The sequence below is a fragment of the Melanerpes formicivorus genome, unplaced genomic scaffold (assembly GCF_026170545.1).
Source record: "Melanerpes formicivorus ecotype bairdi unplaced genomic scaffold, bMelFor1.0.p_v2 SCAF_20, whole genome shotgun sequence".
Lineage (NCBI taxonomy): Eukaryota > Metazoa > Chordata > Aves > Piciformes > Picidae > Melanerpes > Melanerpes formicivorus.
Window position 1 is genome coordinate 1,056,830 of NW_027142372.1, and position 25,617 is coordinate 1,082,446.

A 25,617-nucleotide genomic window follows, 5' to 3' on the forward strand; every position below is an offset into this window, starting at 1 on the left:
CTGAGAAGCTTCCCAATTAAGTTTGATTAGAGCCTATTTTTTTTTCTAACTCAAAAGAAGAATGTTGCTTGAAATGAATTAAAAAGTACTAGCCTTTAAACTAGTATCTTTTAGAATCTTGCTTTTCTCAGACCACAATGAAGGAAACCATTTTACTAGTTTCTGTTCAACAAGTTTCACATAACGACCTATGATCAAATGCTAACAGTCCTTGCTAACACCTGTGCACAGAACAGAGAGTGGCAAGGACACAGGCATGCATGGCACATGCAGCATCCTAACACTGCATAGATCATTTTACAGATCAACAACAACAAAAAAAAATATCTTAGGACAGGTAAAATGTTTATAGTTTTAAACCAGCTAAAAAAGTACAGATTGAAGATCTGTATTCAAATCTAGTTTTGTGGAAGAGAATACTACTTCCATGTCTACAATTATAGGTAGATTATAACCATTTCGGTTACAATCACCAAGCAATGATTTTTAAAGGCAGTTTAGCGGGAAGTTCATTTTTCATACCAAACACCATGACACTCTGAAGTATTACCAAATATATGAAGACCATCAAGGAAAGTTAAAATGAGTAGTGTCAGATCTGTACTGCAGCGCATTGTAAACTCTCATGAGAGGGTATCTTGCAGACAGTAACTTTCTAAAAATGGAAAACAGACTCTCCTGCCATACTAGGGCAAGGGAATAATATTTATTCATCTGATTGTTAACAGACAGATTCACATTAACTTCTATAACACAGTTTAATTTGGGAGTTATACCATAAAACTGTATTTTTTTAAGCCTGCTCTCATAAAAACACGGAGACTAATCCTTTCAGTAAGGAGAACTGGACTAGACTCCCTCTGGAGCTCATCAATTCTCCTCCTTAACTAACCTAGCAACTGTTGTTTAACACTACATGAGGCATTCCCTCTCCACCAAAAGGTTTGCATCTTGCTTTTAATGTTTTTTATCAGCTTTGCCATCAGAAACTCTCAAGAGAAGCCTCAAACATCAAGCCTCTGGCCCTGTGGTATGGAAGGAAACTTAAGCCTTACAGGCTCGTCAACAGAACTTCTTGAAGTCCAAACAGAAGCAGACTTCTGTTTAATAAGGCAACATCTCTGAAGTATGTAGAGCTTCCAGATTTGATTAAAGAAGCAATGATAAAATGCTTCTGTGAATGAAAACTTCCTTCTAGCTAACACCTGTTTGGTACCTCTTGCAGTCTTGCCTGCTTGTGTCTTTGAAAAGCATGCCCTTCTGCAGGTCAGAAGGGGTAAGTGAAAAACAAACCAAAACAAAACCCATGCTACTTCCCCCTCTTGCCCAGCAACCCAAGGCGTGCTTACTACATTGAATGGGAGAGCAGCTGAACTGACATGTGGTTCAGTGGCCAGCTTTCTGAAATTGCAGGAGTGGGGAACTCTAGGATTTTGATACTCAGACTCTGTATTTGCACCGCCAACATTTCACCTCGCATTCCAGGGTGGGGCTGGGCTCATAGCCCGGGACATTCCAAAAAGCATTCCAGCCAGCAAGGCCCTGGAGGTAGCCCCACAGTGAGCACATCCATGCTAAAAGGCTAGTAAAAATATCTTTGCATTCCCATTCGCGTTTCTAACAAGGACAGCACATGCAGGCAACAGGGGAATACAAGTTACAGTTCTCCCCAATCCCATGGATCACACTTTGGCAGCTATTAGTACAAACAGTTTCTGCAGCATTGGCATCAAGAAACAAAACACAACTGTTTTTTTGTTTGCTTGCTGTAGCCTTGTGACAGAGTTCCATGGGATTAACAGTGAAACATTTTCACTAGGCAAATACTTAAAATAGAGCACAGCTTTGGTTAGTCTGGACCAAGGATCAGATGCTCTCCACAGTAAAATTAAAAAACCCCACAAGATTTCTGAAAAGTGACGCTGAACACGCTCCAACACAACTGTGGTCTCAATTGCCACCCCATGCAAGAATGCAAGAGCAATGGCTGAATCATTAAATACTGCAGAAGTCAGCAATTTTTCTGGAAGAAGGGGAAAAAAAACCACACCACAACAAAAATCTGCCACCTTCTGTTTAAGGAAGGTACAGCAGAAAAGAGAAGCATAGGAGGAACTCCGACAGGCATCACCAGTGCAGTTCACTCTTTAAAGCCTATGTGAACAGAACATGTTTTGGGAGAAAAACGCTGGTCACTGAAATACTTTAAAGTCAGCGCTGAGAAGGGAAGATACACGGTAAATACAATCATCCTATCTGCAGAACTGCTTAAGGATGAATCGTATGATCAAAGTAGGATAGGAAGTCACACGAGTTGTGACAGTGTTAAGAGGAAGGAAAGCATGTAACAAAGTCCTTACATTAAAACACTCTTGACATGCACACACCTATGTATAAACAGTTGCAAATCTTTCTAGTTCATTTTGGAACTGATGAAGGACACCAAACACGTTATGCTTTCTAGCCATCTGCCAGAATTTATAGCCCTTCTATACTTAGCATTGATGCCCATTCCAACAGAATGACTCCTCACTCTCCTTTTCACATATGCCTGGCTGTGGCCAGCTGTAATTACAGCACAGACAATCACATTAATGTATACAACTATTACCAGGAATTAAGAGAACTAAGCTAAGTATTGCTGACCAGAGAATAATTTCAGTAAAGCTTTGAAAACAAGCACTTGGGAAAGAGGAGAAATACATCCCCCAAAACTTTTAGCACCCATCTGATTTAAAATAAATACAAAATGTATCCTTTGAAGACTGGTGGTGACATAGTATTTGTTTCAGCTGATCAAGGAAGTATTAACCACATCTCTCCATCAACCAAAGGCACACACACTGTGACTAGTGCCAGGGTATTCCCACAGCCTCTCTTAAGGTGCCTATCTTCAACTACAGTTCCGTGTGAATTTTTGACAGCATGCTGCAGAAATCACATCTGTTCACATCTGGTCAATAGAAAACCAAATTTTACATGTTCTCCACTGCCATTGGAGTCACTAATCTCTCACCACAACCACATGCTCTGAACTGCACTTAAGTCAATTGCTGGAGGGGAAAAATGTGAAAAGTCTGCACAGTCTACACCTCACTAAGGAGGCAGAAAGATGCATGGGTTCACATCACTCAACAAAATGCTGTTATAAAGATCTTGGCTCCTACAATGACTAATCTTATTTAGGCATCATTACCTATAACAACTGGGGCTTATCCAAAGATTCAGTTTTAGGTTTTGTCATCGATGCTGACAAGAAATGAAGCCAGCTTCTTCTAAGTTGTGGGATGAGACAATAGGCACAAACTGAAATACAGGATATTTCATGTACACATGAAGAACAGAAGGTCACTTTTTTTTCCCTTTTTTGTACCATAAGGCTGATCAAACACTGGAACAGGTTGCCAAAAAGAGCTGTGGGTGGAGTCTCAATCCCTGTCAGTAAGCAAAACCCAGATAGATACAGCCATGGGAAACTTGTCTAGGTGGGAAACTTGTCTAGTTGACTTTGCTTTGAGCAGGGGGGCTGGACCAGATGACCTCCAAATATTCTATGAATCTCTAACATTCTCTGCTTCTATGGTATCATATCTTGCAAGCCACACTGCTAGCAGGACCTCAAAATGTTTTTTTCTCTAGTTTTCTAGGGTGGCTCCAAATAGTCCTGAGAAAGACAAGATATCCAGGTAGCACTCACAACAGGAAAATGGTGACTTCTGAAATTTCTGACTAATACAGCAAATTCTTTCACTGCTCCAGAGTAAAACCCTACCACTGAAATTATATCAGATCTATTTAACTGTATTAACTACAATATATAAAATGAACAAGAAAAACTTCCTTCTAAGACATCAGAGATTTAATACAAATTACTCTCATTTAAAGAGGAGGTATTTTAAATACGAATACACCTGTATTTAAATTCACAGGTCTGAATGTTATCTGGTGAGATACTGTTCTTCTGGTGTAATAGAATAGTTCAAGACTGGCACTATTACCTGAGGAAAAAGATGCAAACTTCTGAACAGGAAGATTAATTATTAATTACATGAATTATTAATTACATTAAAATGATTAATATTCTGTATGGGTTTTATACTTAAAGATCATGGCATGATATCCCTGTCATTTTGTTTTCAGACCAGAACTGCAAATCTGAAGATCCCTCACACTGTTGAGGGAAACTAAACCAGCATTTTAATACATTATTAATAACTGTAATCCCTGACTTCTCTTAATCTATTATGATATTCTTTTGGGCATTTTACTAACTCAAAGCAGACGAGTTCAGCTAGATTTTCATCAAATCAGACTGGGTCTGTATATTCTCTTGGCATATAACATCTACTTGTACTTTACTTTTAATAGGAAGTTATGATGATGGCAAATTAAGAAGAGAACATTATGTGCCTTTGATTAAGGCCACCAGTATCACCAACAGCTAAATACTGAGGCAAACTTGGTCAGCATTTCAAGAATGAACACATAAAGCCATATATGGATGCCCATCACTGCAAGTAATGTACATGCAGACCTTTACTAGAAGTTCCAGTTCCAACAGTACAAAATCTCAAAGAGCCTTCATACAACAAATTCATGGCTACCAGACTTAACTCCACTATTTCTTACTGGAAAGGCACTAATGTAACACCTAAGAGCTGGAAACAATGGTTAATTCTACTGTCATATTTCTGGAGGTTAAAATGTAGTAGAAATTATGAAACAATGTTATTTTCATGCTTAGTGTTATAATTTCTAAGTCCTTTTTGTAAAAACTTTCTTTAGGCATAAGGTGGATGTAAGTAAAGTCTGCAAGACATGAATAAAACTCTTTTGACAAAACTATGTCTACCTGGCTACCAGCATTCTTCTACATTAATTTTTCTGATTAACTACACAGTTTTATAATGAATTCATCTGCTTATGGATGATGTCCTCAAACATCTCTTACCACCACACTGTAGATGTCTTACAAATAAAAAACAAGTAATAAAACCAATGACAAAATTGCTTTGAAAATAGCTGATGTTAAAAGAAAAATAATTATTATTTGGGATAACCTTCTCAGTGTTCTTTAAAATCAAGTTGCTAAGTGATCCTGTCTGAAAGGCACCATAGGGACACCGGTGAACAGTAAACATCTCGTTGGCATTTTTCACAACTGGGGAATTTATCTGTCTCCAAGAGAATCCAAATGAAATGGGAACAGCAAGATATACAAACAGAAGCTAATTTGTAGCTGCATAGGTGTGAAACCACCAATTTCCATGCTATCGTGGCATCTTAGGCAATTTCATGTCAGAAGTTTCTTCAATAAAATTAGCTTTTTTCTGGGAAGGTTCAGCAGGATCTTCTCCATGGTCTCTGTTATTCAAGCGCTCCTGGTCTTCCCTCTTGCGTTTGTTAATCAGTTGATTTTCTCCCTCGCACAGCTTTCCCTCAGGGACACCCAATGTTCTCAGACAGACAATAGCTGCAGACTGTTCTGCTAGTTTCTTTGACTTGTCCCTGAAGAGTAAGCAGAGAGAGCAGAGAGGTAAAAGTGGAAAGTCAAATCTCTACACTGCCAAGAGACAACAATTTCCTGCCTCTGATGCAACAACATGAAATAAGGAGCATTTGTAGTCTTCTCACAGCAGAACAACAAAGTCCGTCAGTTCCAGAAACTATTTCAGTTGCTAAGTGTTGATGTTGACGCATCACTCCTGATGTAATAGTCCTAGAAAGTCTGTTTCTGTCAGGTCTTGTATCTCAGACACTCTTCATTTCTAAGGTATGAAGTCAACACGTTTGGCCCAAGTGGCTGCAATTCTCTGGAGGTTAGCTTTTACAAATATGATCACCGAACTAAACTAATGGAGTTTTGAAGGATCACTTTTCTTGAAAGATAGCAGGCCTATATATAATTTCTAGAAGGCTTACAAGGTCATTGCCACTGATAAAAGCAGAACTATCCCATAATAAGTTAAAAAAATAGTATGAAATTCTGTCACTTCGGAGAGGGATTGCAGACTACTTGTTTGTGAAATTCCATATCTGAAAAGACTTCTTCTCAGTTTCATACTAGCTGAGCTTAACTTTCTGAAGTCTCTGAACAGGAATGCTGCAAACACCAGAAACTGTTGTGTTTGTTCATCCTCTTTAAAGCACTCATTGCTGAGCTCTAGCTTTGCTGTTAACAGCTTAGGTGCAAATGCCTGAAATCAACTCAAGTATTAATAGATAATCATACACAAGATGCCACAGAACTTCAGAGCCACTCTGGATGCAACTGTTGATTAAGTATGATTTCTGAGAACCACCAAACAGTCCTCTGCTTCATTGTATATAGACACTTAATCCTGACTTGTTACTGAGAATGAATCAGCTGCAGTGGCAGAAGACATTAACTGTGCAGAGGTTCCCCTCTGCCTCTCCTGGTTAGTTTCTGAACTCTTCATAGATGAAATTGAATCTGATCACCTGTATGCTCTCCTTCCAATACAATTTGTGGACTAGTGTAGTAAGTGAATTAAAACCTGCAATGGGTTGCTTGATTATGCTACAGCTTACTTCCTCTTGTCACATCCAATTCTCAGAAAATTTTCATCCTTCTCTCTCTCAGAGGGAGCTTTAAAGGGACCTTTTAGCTGACTTTTATCGAGGTCACCTGGAATAAACTAAAGCACCCTTCAACTGCAAGTTTTAAGCAACATTTCAGAAACAGTTACAACACAGCTGCAGCTTACCACAGTGTTGATCTGTATTTTTGCTCAGCTACTGTCACTACTGAACAGAATAATCTATCCAGTGGTCTTTGAACCTGGAAGAAAAAAAAATAATTAAAATGGAAAGGGTGTCAAAACCCAGTGATGTCATTTACAGAACAACAACACTGGCAAGCTTCCTTGGTAGTCTTGTCATTATGCCACAATCAAGTAATAACCTTTAAAATTACTGTAATTCACACCTCAAATATAACCTTCCATATTTAAGCTTAAATAATAAGAAGAAATCGTCCAAATGCCAAGTATTTCTTCATTAGCAAAAATCCAATCAAATAATGTTCCTCTCCAGTACAGTTCCTAAATGTACAGTCCGGAACAAGAGAGAAAACATTCTGAACCCAAATTCTTTACTTCAAAGTCATGGACTCCTACATAATGACGTGTTGTGACAAAAACTTCTTTCACATGTGAATCAAAACCAGACTGAAGGTCTGACTTTAAATTTTCATTTCTAATAAAATAAACTACTATTTTCGTACATATGTGTATTGCCATTTCTGAAACTGCTTAGTCAAGAGCCTGGGAAGCAGAATTTCCCACTACCCTGAGTCTTAAATCACTTAATTTCATAGAAAAGGCAGAGGAAGTGGTTTGAAAGGGCTTCTTCTTTAACTCACAGTTTCATAAGCAGGCTGAGGATGCTTTTCTTTCCTGCACCATTCCAGAAGACACATTTTTGGAGTAATCTGTGGTGGATATTCTCGCCTAGACAGAAAAAATTCTGGTCAACAACTGTGTGCAGAGCTCTATTTTAAAATTGCTTATTATATTACTACCAGTGGTTCTTTGTGGTTTAATTTTACAGCTCTAAGAAAAATGCTGCTTCCTTATAATTGGAGTCATGTGTCTGACAACATCTAAAATTAAATCTAAACTTTCTATTAATTCTTCCCAAACATTCACATCCTCTAGTAATACAACTAGAGAAAAGATACTTACCAGAAAGAAGAGTCTAACTAAATGTGTGATACAGAATATATAGTTGGGCACTGCTTATTATAAGCAACAATACAAGATTAAACACTAGAAGCATGAAAAAAGAAGGTGCTTCTGTCATGAAACAGTGGAATTAACAAATAAAAAAGGGTGGGAAAGGTAGGCATTGATTCATTTACTGGCAGAATCACAGCATCTTGTATTTTACAAAAAAAAGTATTTTAAAACCACTGTATTCAATCCTTGGAGGACAAGCTGATAAGAGGTTGGAAAAGACCTCAAGGATCATCAAGTCCAACCTGTCACCCAAGACCTCAAGACTACTAAACCATGGCTCCAAGTGCCACATCCAATCCCCTCTTGAACACCTCCAGGGACGGTGACTCAGCCACCTCCCTGAGCAGCACATTCCAACTTTCTCCTCACCTCAAGCCTAAGCTTCCCCTGGTGCAGTTTGAGACTGTGTCCTTTTGTTCTGGTGCTGATTGCCTGGGAGAAGAGACCAACCCCCTCCTGGCTACAACCTCCCTTCAGGTAGTTGTAGACAGCAAGAAGGTCTCCCCTGAGCCTCCTCTTCTCCAGGCTAAACAATCCCAGCTCCCATGCTGGGTGCTGCACTTTGGCCACAACAACCCCATGCAGTGCTACAGCTGGGGTCAGAGTGGTTAGAGAGCAGCCAGACAGAAAGGGACCTAGGGGTACTTGTTGACAGCTGGCTAAACACGAGCCAGCAGTGTGCCCAGGTGGCCAAGAAGGCAAATGGCATCCTGGCTTACATCAGGAATAGTGTGGCCAGCAGGAGGAGGGAGGTCATTGTGCCCTGTACTCAGCACTGGTTAGGCCACACCTTGAGTACTGTGTCCAGTTCTGGGCCCCTCAGTTTAAGAAGGACATTGAGACACTTGAACGTGTTAAAGCATTACCAGTGATTTGAAGAGCATTTTATATTACACTTCTGGAGCTGACTTGATAGCAAATAGAGCAAAAATGGTGAACACAGGCATAATGTGGAAAGTAACATAATTCCACAGGTTTCATAGGTTATAATTAGAAAATAATACTACACATAACCATGAATTAGTTTTTCAAGGAATAACTTATGAGTGCAAAAGAACAATATGAAATTTGTGCTGAACTTCTTCAAGTATTGGTTTAGTTAAATATATTTAAAGATAACTAAACTCCGTATTGCTGTAGACTCATGTTCTTCTATGTATGTATGTTTGAATTTTATGATCACTCAGCACTTCTAATAAGGTAACTGAAAAAATTAAGCAGTCCCAGGACGCCTGGGCCAAAAGAACATCTTACAACATCCAAATGGCATGCAAAGAATGGTGATGTTTGTGTTTAGGTAATGATGTACACAGATCTGCTTCATAAAAAACCCCAGTAAGTGCTGTTATGCAAACTGTTGTTTTCAGAAAGGTGTAAGGCACTGTCAAATTCACATTTTCACTTACAGATTCAGGGCAGTGAAAAACATAATTTATATGCTTACTTGTCAAACCTAACAGCCATTTTTATTACACCTGGATCTTCCATTTGGTCATCTTCATCCTGTGACTCAGTTTCTAAAGATGTTTTCTTTGCTTCAAAAATAGCTGTTGTTTCTTCATAGAAGTCAGCCATTTCAAAGGCTTCACTGTTCCAAAAGAATTACTTTGTGTTAAAAGATCAGATTATGAATTCTTAGAGAAGACTAAATATGGAAATCAATTGTGTTTAAATAGAGTATGTAACTACAAAGGAATCATGTGAAAGTGTGGCTATATTCTGCACAGCAACACATTATTTCTCCTTCAAGTCACATCAGACACTGTTGAGCTGCAAGTCGGAAAAAAAGAGTTTTTATTTCCAGTGTCATCTATTCAATTTGCAACCAGGAAGTCCAGGCAGAATCAGGCCCTGCAACACTTAAGCTATCAGCTTAATTAATAACCTACAGGTGGATGAATCAGCAAAGAAAATGACTCCGGGTGCATCAGTTCCACAAGAATACGAGTGGAAAAAAAAAAACCCAGTAGGAAATACAATTCTTCTAATTTTAGTTTTAAAAATACTTCTAAGCAATAAACACTGCAATATCCCAATACCTCATATAGGTTACCTTCATACATTGTTCTGAGTTTATCTGTAGGTGTTTATTTATCTGTAAGTGTTCATTTAAAACAAACAGCTTGTCATAAATATTCCAATAACACTGAAAATCCCAGATGCAAAAGGGATAGTTTAAATTAATGTCTCTGGGAAGAAGACATGTTCCCCAGTATGAACTTCCAGGCTAACATCAGAGAATGCTAAAACTCTTTTCATTACCCAAATAATGGACAAATGCCTGTCACTCAGTGAAGCACCACTCAGATTAGTATGTTGAATATGTAGTCAGCTTTAGGGTTAAAGCTTTAACACCTGAGCATGGAGGATGCCTGGAAAGGTTTAGTCATTATTTCACATCCCACTAACTGGATTGGGTTTTATTTTGGTTTGTTTATTTGGTTTATTTTTTTTAACTTCTGAAATGAAATACCAGGCAGTGCTACAAACAGAAAAGTGGTTTTCAAGTACAACTTGTAGTTCTAAAGCAGATGCTTACCAGATCTCCTGTGTGGACTGTGCAGCATGCAGCTTCTTACCCTGAGTAGTTTCCAACTGCTCTCTTAACATCTGACACAAACAATATTTTGTGTTGGTATAGTGATTATCATACCTCACTGCCTGAAGGAGAGAAGCAAAATATATAAAAACACAAAAAACCAAATGTTACCTTATACAATACTCAAGTTTCCTAATGGATTTCAAAATCATTCCTGAAAGGCAAACCACAATGCACCATTTCCTCAATAACACATTCAAGACTACTCATGAATGTGAGTATAACCTGATTATTTTGGCATGCTTTTATGAACAAAATTCCATTTACTCATATACTTATGAAGAAAGAGTTAACCAATTAACAGAACTAACTAGCACTGCAGTGATATTTTAGTTAGCAACTCATTAATGACAGTTCAAATTTTCAAACCCCAAAGAATCTTGAATTGATAATATAATATATATATAATAAAACCCACAGATTTCTGATTAATTTCCTATTGTGTCATTGAAATGGTGTATTTTGAATAGAGAACTCTTTACATAATAGATGACTCATCTAATTAAGCTATAGTGCTACAATTTATTGGCAAATCATTGCCTTTGCTTCCCTGCTGTTAAAAATCCTTGACAGTATTTGTGAAAAGCAATTAATTTCTAAAATTGAATCTAGCAGCAACCAAGTACTTAATATCCTTCATTTTTCTGTTTCAACATTATTTGTAGCATCAGAAGTTGGCCAACATACCATCAATTTAAAATTCCTAGATGTTTTAGATAGCCTTGTGAGACTCAAACATTCCCAAGAAACTAGGGCTAAAGAGCATGTAACATGAGAAAAAGAATGATCACAATACAGATTTCTGAACAAAACAAAACAGAAGCAGCAGTGGTTGATTTGCAAGACTAGCGGCATGTACAGTAAGTTAAAATATCCCTGGAGCCTTTAAACCTTTGAAATGAAGAGGAGTTAAGACACTAGTAATGCTTGGCTAACCATTCCAAACAATGTTAACTACAAGTAGGATCTGCCTGAAAACATACGTATTTGATGTAATTTTGCATGACTTCCTTCAAGGGGAAGAAGCCTTCTTTTCTGAAGATAGATGGGTTCCACATGGCAGCACGAGCTATCATTACTGATGAGGCAGCTGTTGCTTTCTGGAAGGTCTCAATGTCTGCATATTCTTTGATGAAGTCATGAGATCCTCCACTAAAAATGAACATCAGCATCATAATCACAACATCCATATTTGCTATTAGTTTAACACAGCCTTGCATTTTAAATGTGATACTGCATGACTCATAATGGCAGTCTAGGATCCTATCTCACAATTAAGAAATTAAATATATCTAAGAGTTTTATTAGCAATGGCTCATTAGAACACTGATTATATACAATATTTTTCATTAACTGCACATTTATTTTTAAAACAGAAAATTGTTTCTATGAAGAAAGAATGTAGTTTGAGTTTTACACAAACTCTGTGTTTTCACACAGCTGTTAAGTCACACAAAGAGTCTTCTCAAACAACTTCTATGCTGTTTGAAAAAGGATACTTAGTAATTGCCAGTCTGTAACCTTCACAGTACTAGAGTATCACAGTAGGAGAGAGGTTGGACGGGACCTCTAGAGGTGTGAGATCCCTTCAACTGCACACTAACTGTGTTGGCATAAATGATACTGAAAGCAAGTTAAGTACGGGCAGCATCACCTCACTTTGGCACTAACTTACAGAAACTACAGGCAGTACTTCTGGATCAGTCACAAAGCACTTTAAAGTTAAAAGACATTTGCACTGCTTCTATTGTACTGTCTGCTTTCAATTTAGCAAGTCAGACATGTAAAGAAACAAAAACAACACTGAAACCATCTTTTTTCTTTAAAATTTCCCTTCACAGTATATTTGAAATGTAAAATTTGTTTTTTTCATTCTGTATTATTAAAAAAAATTATTCTGAAAACTATAAAGGAGATGAACCACTGAAGAGTGGATCAACATTGATTATGAGCACAGGATTTTTCCCTTGTTCAGTACAGGAACAAGTCTTCTAATGGGAAAAACTGTGATTTTCACTGTATTTCTACACAGACATGTGAGCAGAAAAACAGTTCTCAAATTCCTGATCCAAGTATATAGCTTGCTGAGATACAACTTTTCCATGAAACTCAAGATCAGCAAAGAAAGAACTTCATTTAATGACCCTGCTTCTCTGGCCAAGGGCATTCTGCTGCCACTTACAAAGAGGTGAAACATCTGAAGATGTTGGTCAGGCAGATCAGATACAATTCAGGATAGTTTAATATCTTTGCTTCCAAAATTGCTCTTAAAGCTTACCTGTTTGTAGCTAAAATTAATTCTAAGAGTGAATTCCTTATTTTACCATCCCAGAGTTACTGACAGATCTGTCAATACAAGCAGATTCACTAGGATCATGTCCTTACTAGAGAAGACTAGGGAAAACTTGAGGCCATAGAAGACAACAATGCCTTTGAGCAGCAGGACAGATCATTTCTCATGTGCCCAAGATAAACAGTGGTAGGGTTATAACCTGTCACTGCACAGGGCTTAAATGCCTAGAGAATTCAACTGCTGAATGCAACCAGAAGCAGCTTGCATGGGATAGACTGTGACACACAAAAGCAGTGGTTTTGAAAAACACACAGAATTTTTAAACTAAACACTGAGCTGTGGAGATATTTCACAAGGCTGTTTTCTGTCACTGCTGCCTCCATTCAGATTTGATCTTTGTTAACCGGTGATGCTGCATTTGCCCTACAGGAAGAGCCTTTCTCATGCACTCGCAAAGTTTAAGTGAAGTACAGGCATCTGCCAATAACCAGCTAATTAGTCCAACTTACTTTGCTATTACTGGAATGGAGACTGCTTCCGATATGGCTTTGATCACATCACAGTGGACAGGGTGCTGAGGCCTCTCCTCCTTCTTTCTTTCCAACAAACAAAAAAAAGACAAGACCAACGATTTCCTATGGAATTTTTAGCTATCTGAATCACAGCAGACACGACTCAAGAATTATTGGGACATATATAAAATAAACAAGTAGAAATAAGTATTTGATGTAATTTTCCTTTTCCATATTGTAATCACAGGAGAATCCCATACTGAATACATTTGTAAACACTGTTGCTGTCATTTCATACCCAGATAAGCAGCATTCCTTAGATAGACAGTACTCAAGATTATTTTCAGTTTCATTCCATCTCTGAGACAAAAATTTTAGAAAAATAGCAGCAAGAGGTTCAGATCCCCAGCTACTGAATTATAGAATGGTGGGAGGTAGAAGGGGCCTCTGGAGATCATCTAGTCCAACCTCCCTGCTAACTCAGATTTGCCTAGCTCAGGTTACACAGAAACCCATCCAGGAAGGTTTTGAAAGTCTCCAGGGAAGAAGACTCCACAACGTTTCCAGGCAGCCTGGTCCAGCGCTCCAACACTCTTCAAAGTAAAGAAGTTTCTCCTTAAGTTCAAGTGAAACCTTCTGTCTTGTAGTTTGTACCTGTCCTGTCACTGGCCACCATGAAGAAGAGCCCAGGCCCAAACTCATGATCTCCACTCTTTAGATATTTATATGCTTTTATAAGACCCCTTATTATCTGCTCTTCCAGGCTGAAGAGCCCCAGGTCTCTCAGCTTCTCCTCATAAAACAGATGCTCCAGTCCCCTAAATAATCTTTGTGGCCATCTGTTGGACTCTCTCCAATAGTTCCCTGTCCTCTTGAACTGGGAAGCCCAGAACTGGACACAATACTCCACGTGTGGCCTCACTAGGGCAGAGTAGAAAGGGAGGAGAACCACCCTTGACCTGCTGGCCACATTTCTTAATGCATTCCAGAAAATTACTGACCTTCTTGGCCACAAGGGCAGGGCACATTGGTGGCTCATTGTGAATTTGTTGTCCACCAGCACTCCCAGGTCATTCTCTGCACAGCACTTTTCCAGAAGGTCAACCCTTAACGTGTACTGGTGCAGAAGGTTATTCCTCTCCAGGTGCAGGACCCCACACTTGCCCTTGTTGAACTTCATGAGGTTCACTACTGCCCAGCCCTGCAGCCTGTTCAGGTCTCACTGAACAGCAGCACAGCCTGACTGGAGGAGTCAGACACACCTCCCAATTTTACATCATCAGCAAACTTGATGCGAGTAAACTCTGTTCCTTCATACCGATCATTGAGTATGTTGAACAAGACTGGACCCACTACTGACCCCTGGGAAACGCCACTAGCCACAGGCCTCCAACTAGATCCTGCACTGTTGATCACAACCCTCTGTGCTCTGTTCTTCAGATGGTTCTCAATCCACCTCATTGTCCACTCATCTAACCCACACTTCCAAAGCTTCCCTATGACAGTGTTGTGGGACTCTGAATCAAAGGCCTTGCCAAAGTCAAGGTAGACAACATCCACTGCTCTCCCCTCATCTACCCATCTGGTTACACCATTACTGGCCTGATTTATCTACAACACTGTTTTAGTTAACAGCTGGATTCAGAACCACATATTTCATGTAGAGTATACTCTGGTCATACCTTACTGTGCTATGTTCATCAGCAAACTAAAACATCCTAAAATGGATTTACCTTCCATGGACTGCAATGGCAGCAATGCCAGTCTTCTCTATTCTCTTCACCAGATTCACAGTATCCTCAATCTGAGGGACAAGAAATTACAGAAAAAGGAGTAACTCCAACATGATCATTGAACAAACAAATGTCAGAAGTATTTTCTTTTATCACTTCACTGGTAAGTTCTAAAATGCATATATATACATTTCAATTTATTTATATACACACACACACACACACTTACTTCAATTTAAGAACTACATATTATGACAAAAATAAGAAGCCATTTTGAGTGCCTGAAACCATAGATCCAATTTTTTTTCAAACCAGGTTTTGTAATACTCCAGTAGAAGAGTATTTTCCAACAGGTTTTTAGATTGGCACTTGAAAATTATACAGAACACTTGTTAACAAGTACTCTCTAATGACTACTCTGCAAACTGTAATTAAGATCCATCTTAGTATGAGGATGCCTTCTGAAATCATTGCAACATGAAATCAACAAATCTACAAACAAACTCCTGGATAGGTCTCTAAAAAGTTAACTTACATGTAAAGAATTCTATGATATTCAGACATGAACACTGAATAAAAGGTACAGAGGAGAAGGGGGAAGCTCCCAGTGCATCTTCAAAGAGGTAAGATGCTGTCACAAGGCAGGAAGGAATTGGGCACACTACTGGATTAGGCTGTCTTATGCAGCTTCAGAGGAAGAGAGAATGAAAAAAGAAAAGGCAAATTTTCTTTTCAAAAACTAGAGAATGATTTGTGGTTCATCACAAACCCAGCATCTTCGAAAACTAACATTCACCAGCTGGCACGGCCGTAAGAGACAGAAGCTCACCTGCTGCTCTGATTGATGGCATGTTATGCAAAAGCAGCTTGAAACAAAAAGAAAAGGCTGTAGGATACTTGTAGAAAACAAAAAGGAGCTGGCAAGCCTTTGATTTAATACTTCAGAACCAAAATTATCTCAGAGTCATTGATTCTTTTGACACAGGCTTCATTTGTTCATTTACTAATTTTAAGTGCATGTGTAAATGACTTTTGAACAATAGCTTGCTCAGTCACAGTGCATCCATCTGCAGAAATAGATATCCAAGTCATACACAATCCTGGTATCTAGGCAGGTAATTAAATATACAATTGCAAAGTAAGTAGTCATTAGAAGAGATGCCACATCACCCCCTGGTAGTTTAAAAATATATAGGGAATTCAACTGGAAAAAAATGTAAAGCTGTAAGGAAACTACATCAGCTGTAAAAAAAGAAAAAACAACCTACACATTCTCAATATATTCTTAATAATAAACTCTAGACAAATACTGAAAAAGATGTACCAGCTTTAGGGATGTCACATTCTTACAGAGTTTCTTCTGAATGACTCATTGTACCCAAGAAGCTACCCAGAATACAAGTCATGCTTACTGCAAGGAAAATGTTGCTTCTGAGAAGGAAGGTTATGAACCTCTTTGTATAAGCAATTTCAGTGCTTCAATCTAATGAAGAGTTTCTAAAAAGGCTGCAAAAGTTGGTTTTTAATTTGTGTATGGTTTGGCCCCCTTCTGAGATCTAATGCATTTGATATTGGTATCTTTACTATGAACATGCATATAAACATCCATATATCTGCTGTTATATTATTGATTTGCTTCACTAGTGGTAAGTTTGTAGTAAGATATAACAGTATATACTTACTTGGTTGTTGCTATTATTGACTGTTGTTCTAACTGATTGCTGCTATATTAAGCACTGCTGTTACACTCCTGATTGTTACTACTACTAATTTGGAATAATTTGAGATAGACATGTCTATATCTAGCTTTATACATCACAGGTATATTTGCTATGGTGATTTTTGTAGTATTTGTGGTAATCTGTAATGAATAGAATAGAATAGAATAGACCAGACCAGACCAGACCAGGTTGGAAGAGACCTTCAAGATCATCGCATCCAACCTATCAACCAATCCAACCCACCTAATCAACTAAACCATGGCACCAAGCACCCCAACAAGTCTCCTCCTGAACACCTCCAATGATAGTGACTCCACCACCTCCTTGGGCAGCCCATTCAAATGGGCAATCACTCTCTCTGTATAGAACTTCTTCCTAACATCCAGCCTAAACCTCCCCTGGCACAGCCTGAGACTGTGTCCTCTTGTTCTGGTGCTGGCTGCCTGGGAGAAGCGACCAACATCCACCTGTCTACAACCTCCTTTAAAGTAGTTGTAGAGAACAATAAGGTCACCCCTGAGTCTCCTCTTCTCCAGGCTAAGCAACCCCAGCTCCCTCAGCTTCCCATAGGTTCAGAAATGTAGAGAATAAAAGCCTCTGTGCACTTGTGTCTCGTGGAAACCAACAAACCCACAATCATGATCTCTGTGCACCCACAAATCACACAATGCTTTAGGTTGTGACAGCATCCCAAACAGAAATTGTAATTCCAAGTGTTATTTCATAATAACAAGTCTCAAATGCCAATGTGTTAGAATGACATATATTCTAATTGATTTTAAATCACAGAAATAACCAACAATTAAACACTTCAGAATAACGACTGATGTTCTTACAGAGGGCAAAATGCGGATCTTGCAGGTTACTGGCTTGCAAATTCCTTTAACAAGGGTAGTCAGTATCTGGTAAAAGAAAATAAAGACAAAAACATGATGAGACAGACATTAAGAGAGTTCTACTTCTTTTGCTCTTGAAGATACAAAGAAGTTAGAACAATGTAACAGTAGCTACTGCTTTTCAATAAAGAATCTACACGCCGTCTGTAATTGAGTATATCATTTCATCTGATAAATAGACAAACTTATTTCTCATCTAAGCCATTTTTATTTCCACTCCTTTTAACTGGACTTTTGCAGAGCAATTAACTGCTGCTGGATTTTCAACACTGGTTCTAATATGAGGTGGTCATATTACCAGTGAACTCTGATAATTTCAAACTAAACTGCAAAAGTTTTTAATTTTCATGCAGCTGTTTTCACAGTCCTCTTTTATTTGAATTGTGAGTTTATGAAAACAAAATGTAAGCATTCCTGATAAAGAGGGGTTTTTTTTTGGGAGAGAAGAAAGCATTTAAAGTGAAAAAAAAAAAACCAACCCCCGAAGAAAATGTCAAGTAACATCACTGAATCCTCTAAAGAAAACAATTATTGTAAACTGAATTCCATGCTTAACAGAAAGCACATTTTATTCAGTAAACTCAGAATAAGCAGAGAAACAAGCAGCTGTTTCTTTAACTATTTAGGAACTAAGCTAAAGGAACAATCTTTTCACAAGCTGAATGCAAGTCCAACAGACCACACTTAAAAGGGTCATCTAATGGCCTACACGTTTAAAGCCCTGTGAGGTGAACTGTAAACAGAATAACAGAATATATGTGGTTAAAAGAGAACTCAAAGACCATCCAGTCCAACCTTCAACCCAGGACTGCCACTGAACCACACTAAAGGGATTCAGCCCTTTCACGAGCCTTGTGGCCCTTCTCTCAACATGCTCCTGCACCTCAATGCCCTTCCTATAATGAGGGGCCCACAACTGAACACAATACATGAGGTGTGGCCCCACCAGTGCTGAGTATAGGAACAGTACAAGAACTGCCCTCAGAAACTCTGAAGCAGAGGACACAGTGAGCAACTATGAGCTAAGGGAAAGTAAGACAAAGTTCACAGTCAAGTCATCAGAACTGAGAAGAATCAAGTCTTTAAGAAGAAAGGAAACTATATGCTAACAAAATCTCTGGAAATGCAGAGCAACCTCTGGACTCTCTTTAATCTGTTTTAGCTTAGAAGTCTTTGGGGGGAAAAAAAAGTATATACCTAAACCTCCCACATATTACATATCAATCTGTATCACATATAGGTAGATGTGCATATATGTACATGCATCTTTTTCACAAAGGTTCATAGAGAGTTCTGTATGTATGAAATATGTGCACACATACATATATACGTATAAGTTCACGTAGGGTTTTACACAGATTCATTACATATGCACATAAAACTCCACCCTCTGCAAAAATAGCATCACATAGTGAAAGTCTTTAAGCTGAAAAAGAAGAAGGTGGCAACTTTATAGTTCAGCCAATGACAAAAAGTAAACAAGGATTCTTTATCCGTAACCCTGATTTCAGTACTCAAAGCTGGTTATTCCACTCTAGCTTTTACAAATTTGTCTTCCGTGCATTCATTCCTGCTTCCAGTAGAGCACAACACATAACACTTTCCAAGGCAGTTCACAACCCACAAGGTGATACTTACAGACTCTATTTTGTCAGGATCAGACAGCAATGCTGCTCCCATACCTCCCTAGGAAAATACACAGAAACTGTTACATGCTAAGCAAACATATTTTTCATCTCAATTATTTTGCCTATTAGCAGACCACAGCAAAAGCACAATGTTATATTATGGAGGAATCTAAAATGCAGGAACATTAATGAACACTTTGCTGAAGCATTTCATAGAACTGTAGAGCAGTAATTCAGGGCACCAAGCCACTCCCATTTGGAGTAGACAAGATTTCAAAAAGCCATTTTTAGCAACTGTAATCATACAGTTTCTACTTGGTGACAGCTGAACAGATTTATTGTATTAATGTTACACACCACATCTGAGAGGTCTTGATGTGAGTAGTTTCTGGCTACACATTACAAGTAATTATTCTTCAGGGGACAACCCAACCTACAGAAGAAGCATAGAAACAGAAAATACCCCTATAAATCAATCCATCCTATGCCTTTCTCACAGCATGACCTGGTACTTTCAACAGTGACAAACTGCCAGGTTGAGGCACTATCAACTTAAAAGTGAAGATACTAAATATCTGAAAGGTCTCCAACATTCTCATACATCTCACAAACTCCAAAGGAAAAGCAACCCTCTAATGGGAAAACATCATCCCTCTTATATAGTCTACATGCAGTCATAAGAGCCCTTTGGGTCTTCTGTGTCAGAACTCCATGCCATACTTTTATTTCTCTAAAGTGATGTGATGTAAATTAAGCCCTCTGCAACTAGTTTTACCAAATAAATCCATTTAGACAAAGCTTAATTTCATCTTGGGTAAAAAACAGGGTGGAGGACTCCACTTCTGTGGAGATGAGTCTGTACAGCATAATGCATGGTTCAGGCATGTTTGGTTGCATCAGTTGTGGCCTTTACTATTCCCCTTTTAACAGTATTGCCTCCATGCACTGGATACCTCATTTCAATCAGCCATGTATTTATGCCCCATACACAATTAAATGGCTACAGAATTTCCTTTTCTTTTTTTCCTACTGTGAAAGGGGAGAGGGGAATAAACAATTTTACTTGGTCCGCTGGCAATTTGGTTTTCCAAAAGCAAATATACAAGCTCTGTAAGTACTTAGGCTGATACTAGGAATTAAGACAGATGTCAAGTCAGTCTTGCTTTAGTAAAAGGCTAGTAAAAAGCATCCAGATGTAAAGACAGTAACCCAGAATTAGGAAGTGAAAATGTGGAAGTACTTTTTTCCTGTTTAAAGGATGAAACATTACAGCTTCACATAGCAAGGGACTTGCTCCAAATGCTAGAAATGCCAACACTGCAAAGACAGCTTAAATGAACCAGCCAGGCTTCTTCCCTGGAATAGTTTGAAGTCTTCTAAGCTGAAGTTCTTTTTCTTTGAGAATAAGTGCAAAATTTTTCTTATCTATTCTGCAGAAACATCTGACATAAAACTGGAGCTCCATGGCCTAATATCTAATCCACTTACCTTGGTAGAATATTCTTTTGGGCATCCCATGTTGATATCAATACCAGCTACATCACTCTCCCTGAAAGAAGAAACAATAAAAATATTTTTCAGTGTGTAACAATCAGGAAATAAACATATTTTCAAGAAACTTGTTCCATCATCATGAAGGCTTAAAGTGTAAGTTTTTATTTGAACTTCTGAATTTTTAGCTTCTCATTGATATATTTATTTAACAGTGATCTGAAGATCATTCTGTCCACACGTTTCAACCAGTGCTGCATAGAAGCTGCAAATACTGATCTTAATTATGTTTATATAGGATTAAGTATATTCACCAATGCCACTAAAGCAAGCCCTATTGAAACTTCCTTCTATTTAAAACAGAGGCTTAAAAACACCTTTTGAAAAGGTTTGAAAGAGATTTTCACTTCTGCACAATACTTTAAAGGGAGCTTCACACCACGAACACTAGGAGACATTTTCAGACATACTGATCTTCCTTGCAGCTGTGCAACACCCAGGGAAATTCCCTATTGGACAGATCAAGAGCACACTCATTGCACTAGCAAAAAGCCATCAATCATTGTATAGAACTTAAGCAGCTGGTGGTTTGAGCAAGAATTTAAATAGAAGCTGCAGTCACACCATTACTCCACTGGTCTTTTGAGATGCTATACTTTACTGTGCAACTCTTACAGTACTTTTCTTGATCCCATTAAGACATACCGGGACCTTCCCAATCATAAAAAAATCCATCTTCTACAGCAATTCCTCTATATGTAAAAAAACAAACAAATCCATGGTGTGAAGGGATGAGAGAAGATGACTTACACAAGCTTAGCTACTGCCAAGGCTCTTTCAGCATCTGCTGAACCCTGTTGGTAAAACAAGAGGATTTATAATTATAAAATATGACCAGATCACTTGCCCACATGTACAACTATATTTTCTCTAAACAGTATAAAATGACAGAGATCTATTCATGGCACAACAACATTTAGCTACAGCATGTACTAGTGTCAATCACTGTACAACGAATGGTGACCTACAGCAGTATCAAATGTTCTCTGCCCATCACCATCAGATATTTACCATGTTCTTCAGAAGCTATAGTACTAACAATTCCACAGCCTTTATATGGAACTTATTCCAGTGATATCATTACCAACAAAGAAGGTCTTTTTCAGTATCTATTGCAGTCCACATTCCTTCCTCCTTCAAACCCCCATCATCTCTTGTTGTACACAGAGTGGTCCAAAAGAGCAAATTACTACCTTTTTTCTCCAGCAGTCTTTAATCCACATGTGCATTGTAACATGCATATGAATCCTCTCATCTACACTAAACAATGCCATTTCATTTAATCTTTCCTGGGCAACTGTTTACTAGATGGTGCATGACTTAGACATGTGATCAAACATCAGCATAGTTTAGTATCTATACAATTGGAAAGAGATCCAAGATATCTATTACAAAACCAAGCTGCTGTCACAGAGCACAGAATTCATCTTAACCACCTCTTCTGAAAACAGCTCTATGGAGAGCTTATAATATACTATCCTGATCACACAGAATCATAGAATGGTTCAGGTTTGAAGGGACCATAAAGATCTACTTCCAACCCCCTGCCATGGGCAGGGACACCTTCCACTAGACCAAGCTGCTCAAGGCCCTGGCCTTGAACACCTCCTGGGAAAGGGCATCTACAACCTTCCTGGGCACCCTGTTTCAGTGTCTCCCCACCCTCACTGAAAATAATTTCTTTCTAATATCCAGTCTAAATCTACCCTCTTCCAGCTCAAAGCCATTCTCCTTCAGCCTGGCACTACAAGCCCTTGTAAAAAGTTCCTCTGCACCTTTCTTGCAGGTGCCCTTCAGGTACTGAAGGCTGCTATAACATCTCCCCAGAGCCTCCTCTTCTCCATGCTGAACACGTGTACCAACAACAGACTTGGGGTGTGTTAACCTCCACTTGAAGCATCAAGAACAGACAGACAGCTGCCTTAGACTTAATGCTGGTAGCACTACTTTGTTTAATTATGTTGCTATTAGAAGAGCACCTGCAGTTCATTTCTTACCATCTGAAAAACAACATGGTGCCTCTCCCTCTCACAAGTTCTGAAAACAACTCTTTCATTAGGTGCAACAAAGTCCACCGTTTCAAGCACTTCTGTAGGAAAGGAGAAACAGACAAAAATTAGATACCCATGTAAGCACAGAAGTCTAATCACTCTGCAACCTATATATAAAAGAAATGCTATTGAATAAGTTCTCCATAAACAGTCCTTGTAGTATTGCTGTTCACCTCCCTTAGTATTCCCTAATCACCCCAAGCCTGTTTCTGGGGCAAGTGTCAACACCAGACAAGTCTAACGGTGAGTAACTCAGAATGACTAAACCAGTACCATTTCTGGGAAGGGACAGGAGAGGCAAGCAGATCTGTAGTGCACTTGTGTTCCCCAGCAGGGACACTACAAAAAGCTCTCATGCCACTCAGCTGGGAAGTCTCAAAGATGTCCTCTTAAAGAACTTCTTTGTGAAAATCACATTAGGCTGGATCTAGCCCATGGATCCCGAGATAATAAAATAATGCTAAAGAGTGGCATCCTGCATGTCTTGTTTCCTTACTGCAACAGACTAAAAAGCATGTACACTGTTCTGTCACAAACAGCTAAAATGTACAAAGTCTCATGGTTGGAAATCGTCTCTGCTGCACCCCTAATGAATTTTTTTCTTGGAAACTATTAAACCTTTTTTTCCCCAAAAAAACACCAACAAAAAACCTAAAGGGCTTCGTAACTAAGGTTAGTAGATTTGCTCAGGAAATCTGATTTTATATCTATGATATATCTGATTTTATATATGTGATTTTACATGTACATGTAAAGTTTCTAGGAAAAAAAACCTCAAACAAAACCAAAAAAGCCCCAAACAAGAGTTTTTACTTTCTGTTCTTTATTGAAATAGGGCAGAAAGGCAGTAGAGGCTGAAGCCAGTATGCAGATCCAGAGTTGAGGGAGGTTATCTGTTAATTACAACTTTATTGTTTATTTTAAAAACTCACATAAAATGAAAAGCTTCAATGTTTTAAATAATATACTGGAACTTTAAAGCCCTATCCATTCCCAGCTACTAGTTTCTTTCACCTGCTGCCAAGAAGCATAATGCTGAAACATCAGCAATGGATTTCCAACACTGACCCCATTTTTCCTTTTAAAAAGAGAAAGATACAATGGCAGGAGCTAAAATTATGAAGTCTTTTGCTTCAAAAGGCCTATCCCTGCACACCCAGTGACCTGACTTCTGTCAAAAATTTTAACAGAAAACTCACCAAATCCTTACAACAAACTAAGTCCAAAAACATTTATGGTTTTCCTTGAGAGATCACTAACTGACCTACTGAAAATCCTTAAGGGAAACTGAAAATCTGAAACTGAAGAGAAGCAGACAGGTGTAAGGCAGCGCTTCAAAAGCTTGTTAGGTTCCTAAGGACAATTTAGAAATCATAACTATTAATACTGCCCTATAAAATTACTTCAGAAAAATAATTCTTTTAACTAGAAAAAAAAATGCTTACAGACATTAACAAAATAAATGCTCTACTTGCCATTTACAACCCTTTTACACTGCAGCATCTTTATGTCAATCAGCTCCTGAGAAGAAAAAGAATATCACTGTGAGGGGAAAGGTTTAAGCCATCCAGCCCTAGCAGTTGCCCATGTTATAACTATCTAGAGATACCAAATATAGCAAAAAAATATAAATCAAACCAAGTATTTAACTATACACCACACTCAACTGAAGTTTCAAAATATGACCAGAACACAGGAATATGCTATATGTACACAATTCTAGAACTATCTTGTTCAAATACCTATCAAGCTGGAAACAAAGCAGAACCAACCACCTAAAGTGAAAAGGGCATTTAAATGAATGCTGAAGAGTAAAGCACATCAAGAGTCAAGGTAGGTTTGTACTAGCCAAACACACAGAATCACAGAATATATCTAGTTGGAAGAGACCTCAAAGATCATCCAGTCCAGCCTTCAACCCAGCACTGAAGGGTCAACACCAAACCATGACCCTAAGCACCAGGTCCACGCGTTGCTTGAACTCCTCCAGGGATGGTGACTCCACCACCATCCTGGGCAGACCATTCCAATGTTTCAGAACCCTTTCAGTCAAGAAATATTTCCTAATATCTAGACTATCACAGGTGAAGAAACCAGTATTATTCTTAAAACTTTTTTTTTACTTTATTCCTGAGTTTTAACAATTCTCTGCATTTGTTAAAAGACAAAAATTAAGCTTTGTGTTGACTTATACTGGAGAACCTAATACACAGTCACCATTCGGCACCAATAATAACGTTATCAGGTAAAGCTGCCTCATCTGCCCATCCCTCATACCTCACAGTACACGATATCGGCACCATAGTCTAGAGCAAGAAGTCGCATTGGTAATGTCCCCACTCGCACCATTGGAGCCAGGATCTTCTTTCCTCTAAAGCACAGCGGTGAGTTCACCGTCATTCCTGGTGCGGTACCACCTGGAAGAAAAGATCCGGGGGTATGTGCACGCTTCCCGCCACACCAGCTCCTTCTCCCAAGTGGAGGGAGTCGGGCCGTGCGCTGAACCCCACTGGTGCGACCGGGGTGTCTGGGTGTGTATGTGTGCGCGCGCTTCCCGCCACACCGACTCCTTCCCCGGAGTAAGGGGAGCCGGGCCGTACACTGAACCCCCTCTGGGCCATGTTTCCTCCCGCGAGGTGCGGCACGGGTGTCGACCCTAACCCGTCAGCTCAAAAGGCGAACATGAAGAGGCCGTCGTCCCTGACGCTTCCTGAAGTAACCCCCCCCCCCGCCCCGGATCCTCCAGAGGTACAGACCACCACCGCCAGAGGTACGTACCACCGCCGGTACGCACCCAGCAGCCTCGCGTGCTTCCGCCGCGGCTCCTGGGGGCGGGGGAACCGCGGGAAGTGTCTCTTCATAGCGTCATCGGG

The 25,617-nt window shown here is 39.0% G+C and overlaps 1 protein-coding gene across 1 annotated transcript; it reads right to left on the minus strand.

The window, feature by feature from the left end:
- Nucleotides 1-679: 679 nt before the first annotated feature.
- On the minus strand, nt 680-25,574 carry DUS2 (dihydrouridine synthase 2). Its single transcript, XM_068150491.1, has 16 exons — nt 25,523-25,574; nt 25,022-25,161; nt 24,220-24,265; nt 22,691-22,782; nt 21,444-21,487; nt 20,631-20,691; nt 19,153-19,200; nt 17,455-17,520; nt 14,898-14,968; nt 13,162-13,248; nt 11,343-11,511; nt 10,300-10,421; nt 9,205-9,348; nt 7,385-7,472; nt 6,729-6,802; nt 680-5,508 (listed from the first exon to the last, which is right to left on the minus strand). Exons 2-16 carry the CDS (start codon nt 25,142-25,144, stop codon nt 5,271-5,273), a joined length of 1,473 nt encoding a protein of 490 aa, XP_068006592.1. The 5' UTR covers nt 25,145-25,161; nt 25,523-25,574; the 3' UTR covers nt 680-5,270.
- Between the last annotated feature and the right edge of the window lie 43 nt (nt 25,575-25,617).

Excerpts from the sequence above, each read along its gene's own strand:
- DUS2 (XM_068150491.1), bottom strand. The coding sequence starts at position 25,144 with ATGACGGTGAACTCACCGCTGTGCTTTAGAGGAAAGAAGATCCTGGCT. Across the intron at positions 20,692-21,443 it reads TTGGCAGTAGCTAAGCTTGT|GGAGAGTGATGTAGCTGGTA; the intron begins GTAAGTCATCTT and ends TTCTTCTTTCAG. Across the intron at positions 19,201-20,630 it reads CAAAAGAATATTCTACCAAG|GGAGGTATGGGAGCAGCATT; the intron begins GTAAGTGGATTA and ends GTATTTTCCTAG.